Below are 19,215 nucleotides of genomic sequence, written 5' to 3'. Positions count from 1 at the left end.
AGGGGCAAAAGTGCAGGCCCGGACCCTGCTGATGTGGCGCCCCTTACCTTCGCCTCCTCATCTCCTCTTCTTAGCCCCTGGTTTCTCCCCATTGTTCGCCCCTTCCCTCTTTCTGCGTCTCTCTCTCCTCTCTTTGCGTCTCTCTCCTCTCTCTTTCTCTCCGGCGAGGTTTCTCTAGTCTTGAATCGAGGCGAGGGGGCTGGACGGCGAGTCTTGGGCCTGGATTCAGTATCCGTTTTGGCGGATACTGTTGGTTTCTGTCAGTTCTTGGCGGAGCCCTGGTATTTTTCTTCGATTCTTGAGGGTTTGGTCTTTTTCTGGTTTTTCTCTGAGCGATTGGAGCTTGGATTGGGGTTGGTGATCTTGTCTTTAAGATTAAAGGTTGGAGCTTGGAGGAGTTTTCTAATTTGTTTTTCTGCTTTCTCGGTTCTGGAAATCGAGCTTTGCATCATCTTTAGATTCTTTCGTGGTTTAAGCGTCAGGAGTTTGACGGAGTTTAGTAGAGCTTGGAGGTGGAATGAATTTCTTGATATTTCTATGATAGGGAAGATTTAGGGCTTCTTTTTGCGCCAAAAAGGAGCTATTTTGGATTTCTTGAGCGTTTGAGGAAAAAATGAGTAGAGGATTTGATGTGGCTTGGAAGGATGCAGGGGTTCGAGTGGTACTCTAGGTGTCAACTATAGCGTTGTGGGAGGAGGAAAAGAGTGGAGTTAGAGGCTGGGCTTTTGCTGTTCCGGGCCAGGGGACTAGAAAGGGATAATAAAAAGGTGATCAAGAGCTTCTGCAGCAATGAAAGTACCGGTATACCTCTCTGCTTTCTATTTCCGCTGTTTACTTTTTTTTTCCCTTGTTCCGATTCTGGTTGTTTTGGCATGAGGAAAAGTACGATTTTTTATACTTCCAAAGTCTAATTTGTCTTTTGAGGCTTTGATGATGATCTTGGACTTGAAAGATTTTGCTGTGTCTAATTTTGTATATATAATCATGCTTTTCTTTCTTTTCTATCTCTGGCTATGTATCAGAAGTCTCAAAGTGAATTCTTTTGAGGATTTAATCAACTCAAAATTTTAAAAGAAAATTGGTAACTAGAAGATATAAAATTGCTTTAAAAAGATATGCCTAGGTGCAAAGATATTTGATCAGATTGTTTTGCAATCTTATTTTTCTCATCTAGTTCCACTGGAGTTGCAAAGCCTTATATCCCGCTTTATAGAAATGGTTGAGAACATATTTAGAGATTCACATGAAGAACAAAATGAGCAAATAACTTTATCCTCGAGAAGTATTTTATTCTGGTCTTGTTTCACTCTTATGGAACAAATTTTTAATCATTGGCACCATCCCATGCATTATGAACTTCGTCGGCTGAAACCTGATTAATAATAGTCCTCTTAATAAAAAATGGGTGCAAAATGTGCTATTATTAGGATCAATGTTCATGAGTTTCTATTGCTATCTTTCTCTAAAAGAATAAACGACCATTCCTGTGTTTTTTTTTTCCTTTGCGTTTCAGTATCTGTCCTTACTTTTGTTGGTATGTAACTTCATTATTAATGGGAATTCTGAAAAGTAACAAGATGATGCTAAGTCATAAACATCTTTTCATTGGTTCGATCTTAAATGATGAGATTTATGCCTTAGGAGTGGGAGCTAAAATGACTTCTAATTTCCATTTTGGTTGATATCAGGATAAAAGCAGAAGACCTAGTCTGAATCCCATCCACATTCCTGATAGGAGGATATGTGTGGATATCGGAACTTCAGCTGTGAATAGCCACCAATCAAAAGAATTCAGCTCATTAGTAGATGAACTTGCAATGAAGGTACCTTTCTTTCATCAACCTGCAGATACTGTGGCAATCTTAATTTTTGTCAGTCATGCTTCATTCTCTTTTCTCTTATACCATTTCTCATGATCTCCCTTGTTAGGTAAGGAAACCTTACACAATAACAAAACAGCGGGAAAGGTGGACAGAAGAAGAACACGAGAAGTTTCTTGAGGCTTTAAAACTGTATGGTCGTGCTTGGCCTCGAATTGAGGGTACAGTTTCATAAATATGGTTTCATTAATTGGATGTCGTGTTATAAATCCTTCTTTCTTCTGACTTAGACACTTCCTGCAGAGCACATAGGCACCAAGACTGCAGTTCAGATTCGAAGCCATGCTCAGAAGTTTTTCTCAAAGGTTTACTGCTCTTCCTCCAGTAACTGTTTCTCTACCGTTATATGTTCATGGATGGTCTTACTTGATCTATAAAGTAAGTGAATCATTCATGAAGCTGAGCACCAAGAATATTGCTGCATGGTTTGTACCACTCGATGCTTGTCTATCTTGGTCCTAATATTGTTGTGTTATGGTATAGGTGGTTCGTGAGCCGCGCACTGCGAAGGCTATCGGGATTCCCCCACCTCGACCAAAAAGAAAGCCACTGCACCCATATCCTCGTAAATTGGGCAACCTAGCCAGCAAGGTTCTCCCTGTTCTGGAGCAGCCAGCATGGTCTTCACTGTCGGTTCCATCAGTTTTTGAACTAGAAAACAGTTCACCAGTATCAGTTTTATCTGCAGCAGGATCAGATACTATAGGATCAACAATCTCAAATCTGCCAAATGGTTGCGCATCATCGGTGTCATCTGCAACTAGATCAGATCTAGTTGGAATTTTAATAACCAAACAAGAAACTGGATGCCAGTCACCTGCATCAGTTGAAGATGAGAATAGATCTGCCTCACCTGGACCAGTATCAACTTGTTTAGTAAAAGAAGATAAATCCCAGATGGTACTTCCTTGTCTGTCAACTATAGCTTTGACAATAGAAAGCATGAAACTGTTCTAATTTTTCGTTTTATTGATCCCTGTTTCCAGGAGGTAGATTTGAGTTCAAAAGATGAAACCCCTTCTAAGGAAAGCTCGCCAATAGAAGCACAAGCAACTTGCCTGAGGCTATTTGGAAAGACAGTTTTGGTGACTAATGCTCAAAAACCATGCTCTTCTAGTGTCGGAAACGCGATGCAATCTCGCATGTCATTGCCTATTGTTGACAACAGCGGCCACAATGTATGCACAGACATGGATTTGCAGACCTCAACTAAGCCAGTTCCGCAAACTCCAGCCCAAGATGATTTTGGGGGTGGTCCAGGTAAAAATGCGCGGAGTCCAGGCAATGGTGGAACCTCTCCCATGTTTTATTGTTTGCCTTCTCATGGGGATCTTAGGGAATCAAAGGAAGCTGCAAGTCCTCTGCCTTGGTGGTGGGCCTTCTATGGAACTCTACCAGCATTCCCATTCATTATTGTTCCACAAAATATGAGCTCGACGCAAAGTCGGCCACAAACCTGTACAGAGGCCTCAGATGGTAAAGATAGCCAGAAGGAAGGTTCTTGGACTGGCTCTAACACAGCATATGCTGGGAGAGCACCTATTGGTGCTGAAAACAGCGATGCTGTCGACTCACAACAAGGTGCTGAGCATCTGAAGGAACCAGCTCCTGCGTCTAGACGACGAAGGCCAAGTGAGAACTCAGCTTTTGGAAGTCTGAAAGTGAAAACAGATAAATCTCCCAGGGGATTTGTGCCATATAAAAGATGTTTAGCTGAAAAACAAGCAGAGCAGCATTGTCAGATGGTCAACGAAGAAAGAGATGGTCAAGCTGTAAGACTCTGTTTGTAGTCTTTTCCGTAACCTTCTTCTCCATTTTGCTTGTTTGCAGAGATGGTTTTTGTTTGGCAGCCAGGGAAGGGATGTTGTTCATTGCAGTTGAAGTAACTGCAGTGGGCTTCAGTTGTGAACAATGAGGATATGGTAGACAGGCTCACAAATGGCTTTGTATGTAAAACGGGTGTCTTCCCGTTGGAAATTTATTCTTCATACCTGTAATTTTCCTACCATAAGAGTTTCTTTTATGTATTGTTGACGTGCTGTTGTACAGCCTTAATGCTACCTTCCTAAATGATACTGCCTGGTTCGAGCTTTGATGGTGCCCGTGGAGGCTAAAAACTTACCAAAACTACAAATAATTTGGTTGTTGTCATGGACATGACCAAGCGCGTGGGAAGATGCGCTGTATCTTCATCTGATGGTTACCTTCCTAAATGATACTGCCTGGTTCGAGCTTTGATGGTGCCCGTGGAGGCTAAAAACTTACCAAAACTACAAATAATTTGGTTGTTGTCATGGACATGACCAAGCGCGTGGGAAGATGCGCTGTATCTTCATCTGATGGTCAGCTTCACCAGTGCAATTGCTTCTCATGGCCCAGTGTGGAGCTCATCAGTCTCGACTACTGTTCCTGATGTGGAAAGTTAGACCATTGGAGCATCGGCTATTCTTGCTCACGCTGCAGAGGTGTGCGACTGTTCTTGGAAGTTAAGCTGTCTGCTATCCGTTTAATCTTCCATTAGATCATTTTCATATTAGCTAGTGCAAGAAATTATAGAGGTGTTGCCTGTGTAAACAGAAAAACCTCGTCTCTCTCGAGCACGGAAGTTGTTGCCAAAGTACTGATGAGAACCATGACAGGAACTAGATAAATTGAATGAGAATTTATGAAGTGAATAGCTTGTGATGGGTGCACCGATACCAGAAAAATTGGCAGAGAATCACGGGCGCTAAATTGGAATGAACCTGACGGGAAGCAGGTTGATGTACGCTCCGAAAAGGAAAAAGGGACCGCAAAGCAGCAGGAATAGGTTATAGGCTAGGCATGAGGTATATTCCAGCGTCGTGGGCTATTTCATCCGAAGCGAAGGCTGTCAGACGGGTTCCAAAACTAAATGATGATTAGGACGAAAGTAACGAGCTGGCGAACAAGACGACAGGCATGAAAAATAGTTGTGTCGGAAAGAAAATATATAATTTCAAAGATTTTAGAAATGTTGTCCATCCAAGGAAAAAAAAAGAGGAAATGCCAACTACGTGCAGTAATTTATGTACACCAATTTAGGCATGCTTCTGTCTATGTAGCCAAAGATAACGGTGGCTTCACTTTCGCCATAAACGAGCCAGCCACTGTGACTCATCAAAATTAGATGTGTCAATTTTACTATCTTGTCTTGGTTGTGGTAATTGCACCGGATAAAATGTCAGCTTTCACACACAGAGAGAGAGAGAGAGAGAGAGTGCCCTAGTAGAAATTTTGTTTGTGGTGGATCAAAGAGACCTTGAACGAAAGAATATAAATGTGGTCGTTAAAATTGGGCAATCAAATAGGTTTCATTTTTTTTTTTTAAGTTTTACGTGATGATGGCGCAAAGATATCACATCAATATCACTTAAGGTGTGCAAGCTCTCCATTGTTGCAATTTGCTGTCTAAAAGGATGGACAGAATCTACTCATCATGATGGATGATATGCCATCATACCGTCGCATGAAATTTCCAACATGAAATTTATTGAATCGTAGTAGCATGGGCGAATCTCCATAGAATCCAGAGAGTTTGGGCTCCATCTTTCCGCACAAAAGAATAATCAATCTACTTCCACAAATCAATCGTTGGACCACATTTTATATAGATCTTTAAGTATTTTATTTTATTTTTTCGTCTACCTACACGTAATTGGCATATCTGTAATTCCCGGCAACAACAGCACCATTTCCTCAACACAAACTGCCAGACCTCTTGCCAGTTGCCACCCAGGAAACACAACTTTCCCCACCATTGCTCGCCACGTCACCGATCCGCACGAAACAATCCCAAGCCACCTATACCGTCGATCCGAAATCCAACTGCCACTAACACCTCTCCCACGGATCGCCCCCCTCTCCTTCCCGCCCCCAAAAATCCAAAACTCGAATTCGTTCCCCTTCCATAAAATCCCTCCTCCCTCCCACTTCTTCAGTCTCGGCTTCAAGTCCCTAATTTCCTCTCACGGAAAGAGAGGTCCTTTTTTTTCTCACCCGTTGTCTCGAGTTCTTTTATTGACGCCATGTCGGGCCGCGGCAAGGGAGGCAAGGGGCTGGGTAAGGGCGGGGCGAAGCGCCACCGCAAGGTCCTCCGCGACAACATCCAGGGCATCACCAAGCCGGCGATCCGCCGCCTCGCCCGCCGCGGCGGCGTGAAGCGGATCAGTGGCCTCATCTACGAGGAGACCCGGGGAGTCCTCAAGATCTTTCTCGAGAACGTCATCCGCGACGCCGTCACCTACACTGAGCACGCCCGCCGGAAGACCGTCACGGCCATGGATGTTGTCTACGCCCTCAAGCGCCAGGGCCGTACCCTCTATGGCTTCGGTGGCTGAATTCCTGTTGGGATGCTCTTGGAATTGCGTGAAATGAGGGTATGTGCGAGGGTTAGGGTTTCTTGTCGGGTTTGGCTTTGTTGTGGTTGTAAATCTTCCTGGGTCTGTTATGGGATAGAAAAGGTGTAAACTTCTTCGATTATGAAATGAAAATTTGAAGCTTTGCTTGAAGAATTTTCCTTGTTTATGCTTTCGCTTCTTTTGATTATCATGAATTAGTGTAGTCGTTAGGATTGGATTGCTAAATCTGGAGTTGAGAAGTGAAATGGAATGGATCGAAGGTGGGATTTGTGATCGGAATATTTATTACATTGAGCTGTTGTCTGGGTTGGAAGTTTGTTTTTGGTGTTTATTCTCTCTTGATTTTCTTCAGCATGGGACAGGTGTGTCGTCTGATTACTCTTTACTTTGTTCTTGAGGATATATTAATTGCTGTAAATATGTATTTATCTCCTGTTGATTTGTTTTTAATTTTTTATTTCTTATTTTCTTTTATAAACCGTGCCTTCAATTGCGCACCTGTTTTAGTGACTAAATCCTTCGCTGCAATGCTATATGATGTTTGTTTCTTTTACACATATAAAATATTACTAATGGTGATTACAGGAGTGATTTGTAGTACGGGTTTTTGGAGTTGGGTCTGATGCGTTCTTCTTAAATGGGGATGCAAGCAGGTATTTGTAATGTTAGAGATTGCTCCATGATCATGATAATTAAGCAGAGAAAGCCTAGCAATTGCTTGTGGTTAGAAAGTTTCTAAGTTTACTGATTATTTGTCCCTTTAAATCTATCAAAATATGTGTAAAATGTAGTTCCTATATCAGTGGCATGCAGTATATCTGTTAGATTTAGTTTTTGCTGTTGTAGCGTTTTAATTTAGTTTCAGAGATGCTTGCAAAGAAAACATTAAAATGATCATATGGATGGGAATTTGGCAATCCTATTAGGACTCTCTCATTTTGATGCATTTAATCTATAAAAGCATTGTGTTCCACACCTAAATCGATTAAAAGATATTTTCTTTTTGATAGATGACAGAGTAGAGTCTAGACGGGTTATTGTCATCTATAATCTGTGTTACACGTTGTTATGGTGAACAAATAAAATTATGCAGAGCTGAAGAAAACCTCTCTGCTTGTTTGGAATGGATGTGATAAAGATGGGAAGTTCTGATCAATACTTTTAGGGATGGAGTTTTAGATATTTGTATGAGTTTAACAGCATCACTTGCTTCAATCTGCTTCTGAAGTGAATCAGTTCTGGTATAGTGAATCCGATGTGAGCTCTATTAACTATGATTGTTATAAGAATTTGTGCAAGTTTGTCACTTTGATATGGGCTTCCCACTGAACTGACTGCTGGTTCATACAATTCCTCCTTAAAAAGGATCATCTCTACCCCAGTGTCTTGTGCTACTATACCCATTTGGTTTTGCTGTGAGTCTTCCTTTTTTTTTTATGGTTCCTCCTTTTCTAGAGAAACTTTGACCCCAACCAGCTGCTTTGTAAGAGATAGCCTTGTGTTCATGCCGGCCGATGTCACTTTGTCCAACCATCATTGCAAACATAAAATATCAAAATAGTTTAGGAAACTGGTCTCTGCTGAGGCAGAAATGGACTATGAAGCATATTGCAGGATCATCATCACAGCACTCTGCTTTCCAAATACTATGAGTTAAGCCCTTATCTAACTGTTACTGCACAATTTGTTTTGCACTTATGCCATATGCTGCACAAAAGGTATAGAAGCAAAGACGAATTCGAATGGAGCCACCATATAAATAAGAACTAAATCTTGGAGCATTATCAGATTGATCTAAGCTTTCCTTTTGTCATAATTGATTGCTGACCTGAGACATCCGATTAAATTGGAATGATAGAGAGAAGCCTCCATGATCCTTGCACAAGGCTGACATGCACAGATTGAGAAATTCAAGCACACCTTGCAACTGCTATAGGCCAAATTCTATGGGATGTCACATATAAAGCAAGCATCTTAATACATGATTTAAACATTTTCATGTTGATGCATTGACTACAAGCAAGGAATTCTCCACAATGGAAACAATGGAATGGACCTCTATTCCCATTTTGTCTTCATAAGCTAAAAATTTCAACTTATGTTAACAAATTGGATTATAGCTAATCATTTGAATGTAGTGGGATCAAATGCAAAGTACAACTCAGAAAAATTAAACAGAGATCATGAACCCTGATGAATTTCAACATTAATTTGTCGTGTTGCAGCTATGCTTAACGGTTCCATTGCGTCTTCCACCATAAACAGGGTAAGAAGTGCATAAATTAGCTCCTCTATGCGGTATTTCCCTTATTGCCAGTTTGCTCGTCACTTTTAATGCCTTTTCATGGTTCATGTTTCCGATATTCTATTCTATAAATGCACCATTTAAAATTCCAAGTGATTGCTGAATGCTGTAGAAAATATTGGAATGCTTATATATAGAACCATCAGTGCACTATACCTTCTTTTAATTCTTGCATTTCTGAGCAAACTTAATCATAAGTAGCTAAATGTTGTATGAAATTGTTGATGCTTATAACGAAATAACTGCTTTGCTAGAATTCAAGCTAAATAGTGGTGAATACTGAGGTTGTTATTGACTTTCTTTCTCTTTTGTTTCTTCTTCTTGTTGTTGCTGCAATGCTTTGCTATATGTGGACATCTTATCTTTCTTATGACTAGCTTCTCCTGAAATAGGCAAAAACAATGGCTACTACTAGAGTGCTGAATTGCTACGTGCTAATACATGCGAAAACTAGCTGAATTTAATGGTGATGCACTGACATTATTTGGCTGGCAGCAAGCAAATACTTCGTATTTCGTCCATGAATGATGCAGAACATTAAATCACGAGCCGTCAAGATAAATGTTAAAGAAATTCAAGTGCCTTCATATGACAAATCTTCTTTTCATTTCAAACCCGTGTTCAGAAATTTTTTAAGATATTATTGAGATTGCCTTTTTAGATGGATGTTGTTATCCCAGAAATTTTAGGATTACAGGATCACTAGCCTTGCCTATCTGATTGAACACACAGCGGATGCTGTCTGAATGGCCATGTGGCATCATGACAGCAGAGAAAACTCAGCTTATAGTTGATTTATTCTTGTCTCATATATTCATATATTTTGAAGAAGTGGTTTCTTAGACCTGGGAATCTTGTTTATATGTGCTAAGCTAGTCCACTTCATCATATAGTTGTAGGGCTTTGCTCAAACATATAGCTGTTCTTGGTAGTGGTCACACAATGCAGGTAAGGTTCCAGTTATTTCCTTGCTGCTCTGCTCTTTGGAGTTGAGCCAGCCATATTGTTTCACAATTCTTTGCTCTATTTAAGAGGCTCAGAAGTCTAAGAGCCACGCTGACTGTTATTTGTGATGGGAATTACATGAGATGGTCGATGCCTTGTGCTAGACTTCGTGTCTAAGTTGGACTCGACCCAAGTAGATTAACATTCATATTGGCTGGCAAATTGAGGAGGGGAGTTTGGGTTGTATTCATTGTGTGTTCCTATAATGGGTAGGATTTCACCCTATCAATAATGTTCTTGGGGTAGCCCTAAACTTCCATATGTTGAGTCACCGAGAGCTCCCTCTCTTCTCCACTTCTCTCTCTCTCCTTTTACTCTCTCTTAGGTCCCCATCCGATGCCTAGGATTTTGAGGTATGGAGATCTAGAAGTCTCTTGTAGCTCCTCCTCTGACCAATGGAGATGTATTTTAGTGTATGGCGAAAGGCTTTGACAAACTCCAGCAAACACCGACAACTTTGTGACATGGGCTTGTATTTGTAAGGTGAATTGTGATCTGAGGCAAGCTTTTACAAACCCCTCGTAAGCCTACATTGGTAATGGAGACCGATCAGCTTGCCTCCGCCCTTTTTTTCAATCCTTTTGATTCACATCATGCGGCGAAGGAGAAAAAAGGTAAGCTTTTACTGTTGAGAAAAATGTGCCTCGAAACTCGAAACGACTGCAAATTGAATTCGGCTCAAGTTTGCTTGAAAAAGTCTGTGCCAACTGAATGGAGTCGACTCCTGCAGAGCTGGAGTCGACTCTTATGAAGCTTGAGTCGACCCCAGGGATGAGAGGGTCGACTCGCATCTGCCACAGTGAAGAAACAGAGAGCAGTTTTCTGGGTTGCTTGCAGGAGTCGACTCCAGTCCTGCAGGAGTCGACTCTCTCAGAAAGACAGAACGTGCCAGTTTCGGTGCTGATACTTGGAGTCGACCCGAGGATGTCCGAGTCGACTCGAACTTATCAGGAGTCGACCCCTGAAAGTGAGGAGTCGACTCCTGATCACGGGATTGATTGAAACGGTGGCAAGATCAGTTTTTTTTTGACTTAGGGTTTTGTAGGGAAGTTTCCTTATGTGTTGAAAACCTATAAATAGGTTTTTTTGTGAACCCTAGGGAGGAAGAGAGCGGCTGTAGTGAGTTTTCTTTTGGAGTTCTATCTCTCTTGTAAACCCTAGGTGTGCAATCTCCAACAGGAAGAGAGATCATTGTAACCCTTGCTGAATATATTGAAATCTGTGTGTGTGGCCTCCGTGGACGTAACCCGTATTGGGTGAACCACGTAAAATTATTGTCTTTGCAAAAGATTTGATTTTATTCTCTACTACTTCTTCTTCTCGATTCGTCTTTCCGCAGTTTGGACGCAGAAAAGGGAACAGTACGATCGAGGGTGAGTCCTTTCATCGCGCAACAACTGGTATCAGAGCTACGTTCCCTGTGTCCCAATGGCTGACGAAGGAAGATTGAGGATAGAGAAATTCAACGGACAGAACTTTGGTGTGTGGAAGATGCAGATGGAAGATTACTTGCTCTCAAAGGATCTGGATCTACCACTGGGCGGAGAAGAAGCGAAGCCGACAGACATGCCGTCGGAGAAGTGGGAGCGTCTTGATAAGAAGGCGCTCGCCGCTATCCGTTTGTCCTTGGCATCGGAGATCCTCGCCAATATATCCAAAGTAAAGACTGCAAAAGATTTGATGGACACACTGGCTTCCATGTATGATGAGCCAACAGGAGCGAACAAGGTATTCCTGATTCGACGATTATTCACTTTGAAGATGAGAGACAGTGGGAGTGTTCATTCACATCTGAGTGAATTCAATACCCTATGTGCCCAATTGGAATCTGTGAAGATCACGTTCACTGATGAGGTGAAGGCGTGGGCTCTTCTAGGTCAGATGCCTGAAAGTTGGGAAGGCTTTATCACGGCTGTTAGTAATTCTTCGGGAAAGACTACAGCGAGATTTGATGAAGTGGTAGCTCTTATTCTGAGTGAAGAGGCTCGAAGGAAAACCCTGGATCCATCAGCAAGTTCATCTGGGAACGCGCTGGCTTTTGAAGAACGTGGAAGGACTTCAAAGAAGGGAGACAGAAATAAGGGTGGACGATCCAAGTCTAGAAACAAGTCTAGACCTCTTGGAAAGTGCTGGAATTGTGGGCAGAAGGGTCACTTGAGAAAAGACTGCAAAGTGTCGAAGAACAATGGTGGTTTTGACACTAAAGCAAGTGCTAATTTAGCCGAAACTGCAAGTGAAGATGATGCCCTGATACTTTCCTGTGATATTCATCCGGAGTCGTGGATAGTCGACTCAGGTGCCTCGTTCCATGCTACTGGAAACAAGGCAATCATCTCAAACTATGTTGCAGGTGATCACGGCAAGGTGTATCTTGGTGATGGAAACAGTTGCAACATCGTAGGGAAGGGAGATGCTCAGATAAAGACATCAAGTGGGATGACTTTAACTCTGAAAGATGTGCGACATGTACCCAAACTGGCTCGAAATCTGATTTCGGTAAGTCAGTTGTCGGATTTGGGGTTTGTGACCACCTTCAATGATGATGCTTGGAAGATCACTAAGGGAGCCTTGGTGATTGCTCGAGGTGCAAGGTCAGGAACACTATACATGACAGCTGATACTGATTCCACCGTCAGTACTGCAAATCCGACTGTTGATGCAAGGACATGGCACATGAGACTTGGCCACATGAGTTAGAAAGGGATGAAGGTGATGATGACTAAAGGAAAACTGGGAGATCTGAAATCTGTGGATTTGAAATTCTGTGAAGATTGTGTACTATCAAAGCAGAAGAAGGTCAGTTTTTCAAAAGGAGGTAGTACCAAGAAAAATTCTAAGTTGGAACTCGTACATACTGACGTGTGGGGACCAACTCAAGTGGCTTCTCATGCAGGAGCAAGGTACTATGTCACGTTCATCGATGATGCTACCCGAAAGCTATGGGTCTACTTCTTGAAGCACAAATCCGATGTATTTGAGAAGTTCAAGAGGTGGAAGACTCTAGTAGAGAATGAGACAGGTCAGAGATTGAAGTGTCTCAAGTCTGACAATGGGGGCGAATACTGCAGTGATGAGTTTGAGGTTTTTTGTGCCTCAGCTGGAATTCGAAGACTGAAGACGGTTCCAGGAACGCCACAGCAAAATGGCGTTGCAGAACGCATGAACCGCACCATCAACGAGCGGGCACGATGCATGAGGCTTCATGCGGGGTTGCTGAAGATTTTTTGGGCGGAAGCGGTCAGTACAGCAGTGTATCTGATCAACAGAGGGCCTTCAGTTGCATTGGAGCTTGGACTGCCGGAGGAAGCATGGACTGGGAAAGAGGTGAAACTATCTCACTTGCGTACCTTTGGTTGCATCTCTTACGTGCTCGATACTGCAGACAATCGAACCAAGCTGGATGCAAAGTCAAAGAAGTGCACATTCATTGGGTACGGTGGTGATGATTTTGGATACCGACTCTGGGATGCGACAGATCGGAAAGTCATCAGGAGCAGAAATGTTGTATTTAATGAAGAGGTTCTGTACAAGGACCTGCAGCAACAGACGGGCCAAGGCGACAAAGCTGTAAAATCGGAATATGCAGAGCTGGATGATGAAACAATGTCTCGAGACGATGAAGAAGTTGCTGAGCCAGTGGGAGAAGCACAGCAAGAAGAAGAACTGCCAGCTGATATCCCGATTGCTTTGCGCAAGGGTAAAAGAAACAGAAAAACTCCGTCTAGGTATGCTGACTCCCTACAATACTTGTTGCTTACGGATGGTGGTGAGCCAGAAAGCTATAAGGAGGCTTTACAGGTCGAAGCCAGTGACAAGTGGAAGCTTGCCATGGATGATGAAATGGATTCCCTATCATCCAACAGGACGTGGGACTTGGTTCCACTTCCGAAGGGGAAGAGAGCTTTGCACAACAAGTGGGTATACAAACTAAAGCTTGAACCAGATGGTTCTGAGAGGTTCAAAGCGAGACTTGTTGTCAAGGGTTTTCAGCAGAAGGAGGGCATTGATTTTGACGAGATCTTTTCTCTAGTTGTGAAGATGTCTACTATCCGGATGGTGTTGAGCATAGTGGCAGCCAAAGACTTACATCTTGAGCAGCTTGACATCAAGACTGCATTTTTACATGGCGACCTTGAAGAGGAAATCTACATGAAGTAGCCAGAAGGATATGTAGTGAAGGGGAAGAAAGATTGGGTGTGCCGACTTCAGAAAAGTTTGTACGGGTTGAAACAAGCGCCTCGTCAGTGGTACTTAAAGTTTGATCAGTTTATGCTGAAGAATGAGTTTCAGAGGTGTAATGGTGATCATTGCTGCTACTTTAAGGGATTGAAAAGCTCATATATCATTCTACTTCTGTATGTAGATGATATGTTGGTGGCAAGTGCCAACATGGGAGAGATTGTGAAACTGAAGAAACAATTATCCCAGGAGTTTTCAATGAAGGACTTGGGTGAAGCCAAGAAAGTCCTTGGGATGCGTATCAGTAGGGACAGGAAGCTTAAAACGTTGAAGTTGTCTCAAGCAGAGTACATTGATAAGGTGCTGAAGCGGTTCAATATGGACGGGGCTAAAGCTGTGAGTACTCCGCTGGGCGCACACTTCAAGTTATCAAAGCAGGAGTGTCCGACTACGCAGAATGATCGAGATGAGATGAAGTATGTACCCTACTCATCAGCGGTCGGAAGCCTTATGTATGCCATGGTTTGCACGAGACCGGATATTGCCCATGCAGTGGGAGTGGTGAGCAGATACATGAGCGATCCAGGCCAGGAGCATTGGAGAGCTGTGAAGTGGATATTGCGGTATCTGAAAGAAACCAGAGACTTAGGACTATGCTATGGTGGTCCTGATGTTTGCCTATATGGTTTCGTGGATTCTGACATGGCTGGAGACATTGATGGCAGAAAGAGTACTACCGGGTATGTGTTCACGCTGGGAAGTGCTGCAGTTTCATGGGTTTCGAAACTACAGAAGATTGTAGCATTGTCTACGACCGAGGCCGAATACGTTGCTCTTACTGAAGCGAGCAAGGAGATGGTTTGGTTACAAGGTTTGATGAAAGAGCTTGGCATGGAGCAAGGCGATGCGAAGTTGTATAGCGACAGCCAGAGTGCTATACATTTGGCAAAGAATGCTGCTTTTCACTCAAGGACCAAACACATTGATATCAGATATCACTTTATTCGGTCACTCCTCGAAGAAGATTTTTTCCGGCTAGAGAAGATACATACAATGGACAACCCAGCAGATATGTTGACAAAGGTAGTTACTCTTGAGAAGTTGCACATATGTGCATCTTCTGTTGGTCTTCACAGCTAGAAGTGAAGACAGAGGTTCACACACATGGAGGATGATTGGAGATCATGTTGCTGATGGGGTTACGGTTGCTTCAGGCTTGTTTCTCGGCAAGTGGGAGATTGTTGAGAAAAATGTGCCTCGAAACTCGAAACGACTGCAAATTGAATTCGGCTCAAGTTTGCTTGAAAAAGTCTGTGCCAACTGAATGGAGTCGACTCCTGCAGAGCTGGAGTCGACTCCTATGAAGCTTGAGTCGACCCCAGGGATGAGAGGGTCGACTCGCATCTGCCACAGTGAAGAAACAGAGAGCAGTTTTCTGGGTTGCTTGCAGGAGTCGACTCCAGTCCTGCAGGAGTCGACTCCAGCTTTGCAGGAGTCGACTCCAGTCATGCAGGAGTCGACTCCAGCCCTGCAGGAGTCGACTCTCTCAGAAAGACAGAACGTGCCAGTTTCGGTGCTGATACTTGGAGTCGACCCGAGGATGTCCGAGTCGACTCGAACTTATCAGGAGTCGACCCCTGAAAGTGAGGAGTCGACTCCTGATCACGGGATTGATTGAAACGGTGGCAAGATCAGTTTTTTTTTGACTTAGGGTTTTGTAGGGAAGTTTCCTTATGTGTTGAAAACCTATAAATAGGTTTTTTTGTGAACCCTAGGGAGGAAGAGAGCGGCTGTAGTGAGTTTTCTTTTGGAGTTCTATCTCTCTTGTAAGCCCTAGGTGTGCAATCTCCAACAGGAAGAGAGATCATTGTAACCCTTGCTGAATATATTGAAATCTGTGTGTGTGGCCTCCGTGGACGTAACCCGTATTGGGTGAACCACGTAAAATTATTGTCTTTGCAAAAGATTTGATTTTATTCTCTACTACTTCTTCTTCTCGATTTGTCTTTCCGCAGTTTGGACGCAGGAAAGGGAACAGTACGATCGAGGGTGAGTCCTTTCATCGCGTAACATTTACACACTCCTCGTGAGCCTACATTGGTATTGGAGACCAATCAGCTTGCCTTCACCCCTTTCTTTCATCCTTTTGATTCACATCATGGTGCGAAGGAGAAAACAGAAAAAATTGTGGCGAGGCCGCTGACTGGAGCGACTATCGGTGGCTTTCAAGCCTTGCCAAGCCATTGCTGGTGGACCAGCAGTCAGCTGGAGAGGTGGTGGGCGGCAACTGATGGCTGGCTAGGTGGACCGCTCTCCTATCCGCCTACCTCTTGTTCAGGATGAAGTGGAAGAAAAGGAAGAATGGAGCATGGGGACTTTAAGAGTTCAATTGTTTTCTTAAACATGTTGCTGTAGTTGCTATTTGTTTCTAATTACTTTTGTTTTGGATAATAAAAGTTTATATCCAATCTATTATGATATATGATCCATTCATTTTAATTTAGAAACCTGTTATGTTATTGGATCTACAATCCATTAATATATTAATTAAGTTATGGACCAGACCAAACCTAAGCTGATTAGTTCAGGATTGGATTAGAACATGCTGATCTGTAATATTTATTCATCTGTAGGGATCTGTGTTACGTTTTTGACTATAGAGGCAGGTGTTGGCATTGAATTCTGAAAAATTTGAACTAGACTGTTCTATGACAAAGTCTCTGCAAGGACTGTCATTATATTTTGACAGAACTCTATATGGGGTAGACCGTAACTATTCTGTAAATTTCTGAAATAACATCTAAGGACAGTCAGGGTCTGTTTTGTAACAGCATCTATTTAGTTTGAATCATGCATGTCTCAGCATCTATTTAGTTTGAATTCTGTTTTGTAACATCTAAGGACAGTCTCTGCAAGGACTGTCATTATATTTTGACAGAACTCTATATGGGGTAGACCGTAACTATTCTGTAAATTTCTGAAATAACATCTAAGGACAGTCAGGGTCTGTTTTGTAACAGCATCTATTTAGTTTGAATCATGCATGTCTTTTTAGTGTTTTGTTGCTTTTTTGAGCCCAAACATCCGATAGGGCTTAGAGAGACCACCCCTATGAATGCTCATGTTTTAAATGTAATTAAAGGCATGTATATATTTGTGAATTTTGTTATTTGAGATAATATTCCATGCTATGGTTAGGCTCATAAGAGCGGGGTGAGCCATATTTATATATTTATGCAGAAAATATTTTGATGATTATGTTTAACATTTTGATTTGCTTGCTTAACATTAGTGGATTGTGATGGTGTTCTTGCCATAGAGATGATTTCTTGTGATACATGATTTCATTCGTGTCTTGAATGGTGTTGCAATGAAGCTAGTTTTAGAGGTTTGAGTAAATCACTTTCATAGTGCCTGTTAAATATGTCGATTGCCTTTTTAATATGAAATAGTGATGGTTGACCTGAACATGGAAGAGAAGCTTAAAAATTAGGCTAACTGGCATCGTAGAATTCTATGTTAGAAGAGCAAAAATTCTCGGAATGACTGACCAACAGATTGCACCCTAAGATGCTAAGCATACAAGAACGTTTTGACGAATGCTTATAAGGTAAAAAGCTAGAATCTCATGGTTTTCAACTCTTCTGGAAATTGACCAGGTGCAGTGTATCATCATTCTTCTTGTGTACAATTTCCATATATTTTGTAGAACAGTGCTGTTATTTCCATGCATGCCTTTTGTACGTGGACCTATTGGTGATTTGCAGTATCACCTCTCACCATGTGCACAGCTAGTCATGCACTGTGATATCAATGTATAAGAATCTCGCATGGAAGGTGCAAATGTCAACCCAACTTATATTAAATCTGGCTAATCTTTGATTTTTTTTTTTAATTAATTTTTGTGTCCAGAGTAAATGTGATGGCTTGGTTTTGAAAACTGAGAACTGGACTTCTTTCTAAAGCTTGGTGAAGCTGATTCAAGAGGGTATGCAGCCTTTTGGTGATGCGTGGACTCCTGAGGTGATCAGCTTATTAACAAAAATCAGAGCATACACCTTTCTCTTCTATAATTACAGAGTTCCCTATTCTTATCTTCAGCTAAAAAACTCTGCCTGCGGCTATTGTACCAATACGATCTCAGTATACAAACAGTATCATCTCTCATCCCAATACAAGTCCACTACAATGACAGCATTCTCCATGTTGATATTTCATGTATGTCCCTTTCTGCGGAGCCTTGTGAAATGTTGGACACTCCTATGGATGGTGTAGTTTTATAACGAGGATGATCAAGAACCATGCCAAACTCTGAAATGAACTCCTCAAGCAATGTAAGCAAATGTAAGCACAGAAGTCCTTGCTAAAATGGGAATTCTGGGTACTAACAGAGTAAGCATGTAGCATGCATGCGGTCTGCACCAAGATGTGTGAACTATAAGTTTCTTGTGAGATATACTTTACAGTTACAAAGAACTTTTATCAGAGATATCTTGAGGTCAACATTTAGTAGGACCAGGGCTTGATTTTTGGTGTTTAATTTAGTTGATGCAATTTTCTTTTGTTGAGTAGTGCTAACATTGCTGCTCATTTGCAACTTTTTTATGCCATAAACTCTCATCCCTGTACTACAATTCTATCACACAAAAGATCCGTTTTAGAAAGATTTTCTATTAAATAACAGGTATAATGGTTTTGAGATACCTAAATATTAATCCAAGAATTTAATCTTTGATATACAGAATTTTCTTAAAAAATATAATGATAATGTTTTATATATGTTATACCATGCGCCACATGGAGAGCTTTATAAGTTGCTATATATCATTATGATATAGCTAATAAAAAGATATTATGACAAAATTATAGAATATTTATTCATGGCATCGAACCATATGGCTTGACAATTAATGATTAAGTAATAGAGTACTACTTAAAATTTAAAACAACGCATAATGGTGCTATCAAGCACGATATCATTTCTTGTCACTTGGGTGAAAGGATGAGATTCGATTTGTAATATTTTTTTATTAAGTAACATAGTTGTAATAAAAAATACGTACTTTGGAGCAGGGTAGAAAAAATGGGAGATTAGCTTCTTCAAAAACATTAAGGTGGCTGCAAACGGCGTTGCTATAGCCACCGTGTGAACGGAACCGTGAAAGCCACTGAAACTGTAGGCTTGGACCGCCCTTTTGAATAGGAGCTGACTAGACATGAGCCAAGTGGGTCCCACCTTGTAACCAATAAGAGATCGACAGTAGGAAAAGACAAGGGTCCTGGATTGGGATAACCTAGCCGTCCATGAAAAGACAAAAGAGAAGCTTCATTCGTTTTTTTCTTTTTTGGGTTAAAGAAGACAGCTTCATGAAAACGATAACAGGAATCAAAGCTTATATGATAAACGGAAAATAAAATCATAGGAAAAAGAAAGAAGAAAAGAGAGAAGGAGCTACATTCTACACAG

General features: G+C 41.8%; 2 protein-coding genes across 3 annotated transcripts; both read left to right on the top strand.

Moving 5' to 3' along the window:
• LOC103723346 (uncharacterized) lies at window positions 1–6,412 on the top strand. Of its 2 annotated transcripts, none has more exons than XM_008814242.6 (6): window positions 1–801; window positions 1,689–1,823; window positions 1,930–2,041; window positions 2,124–2,185; window positions 2,364–2,780; window positions 2,867–6,412. In XM_008814242.6, the coding sequence occupies exons 1-6, from the start codon at window positions 790–792 to the stop codon at window positions 3,668–3,670; spliced, it is 1,542 nt and encodes a 513-aa protein (XP_008812464.3). In that variant the 5' UTR covers window positions 1–789; the 3' UTR covers window positions 3,671–6,412. The 2 variants fall into 2 exon arrangements, with proteins under 2 accessions (XP_008812464.3, XP_008812472.3); XM_008814250.6 differs by having other exon boundaries at window positions 98–801; window positions 2,124–2,258; window positions 2,867–3,950.
• Window positions 5,927–6,412, top strand: LOC103723338 (histone H4). The gene has a single exon (XM_008814228.3). It carries the CDS (start codon window positions 5,927–5,929, stop codon window positions 6,236–6,238), a length of 312 nt encoding a protein of 103 aa, XP_008812450.1. The 3' UTR covers window positions 6,239–6,412.
• Window positions 6,413–19,215: the final 12,803 nt, after the last annotated feature.

The sequence above is a fragment of the Phoenix dactylifera genome, chromosome 10 (genome assembly GCF_051530095.1).
Source record: "Phoenix dactylifera cultivar Ajwa chromosome 10, Ajwa_hap1_PhDact_Kaust_v1.1, whole genome shotgun sequence".
Lineage (NCBI taxonomy): Eukaryota > Viridiplantae > Streptophyta > Magnoliopsida > Arecales > Arecaceae > Phoenix > Phoenix dactylifera.
The sequence above is the reverse complement of the archived record's forward strand: the minus strand, read 5'-3'. Positions and strand labels throughout refer to the sequence as shown.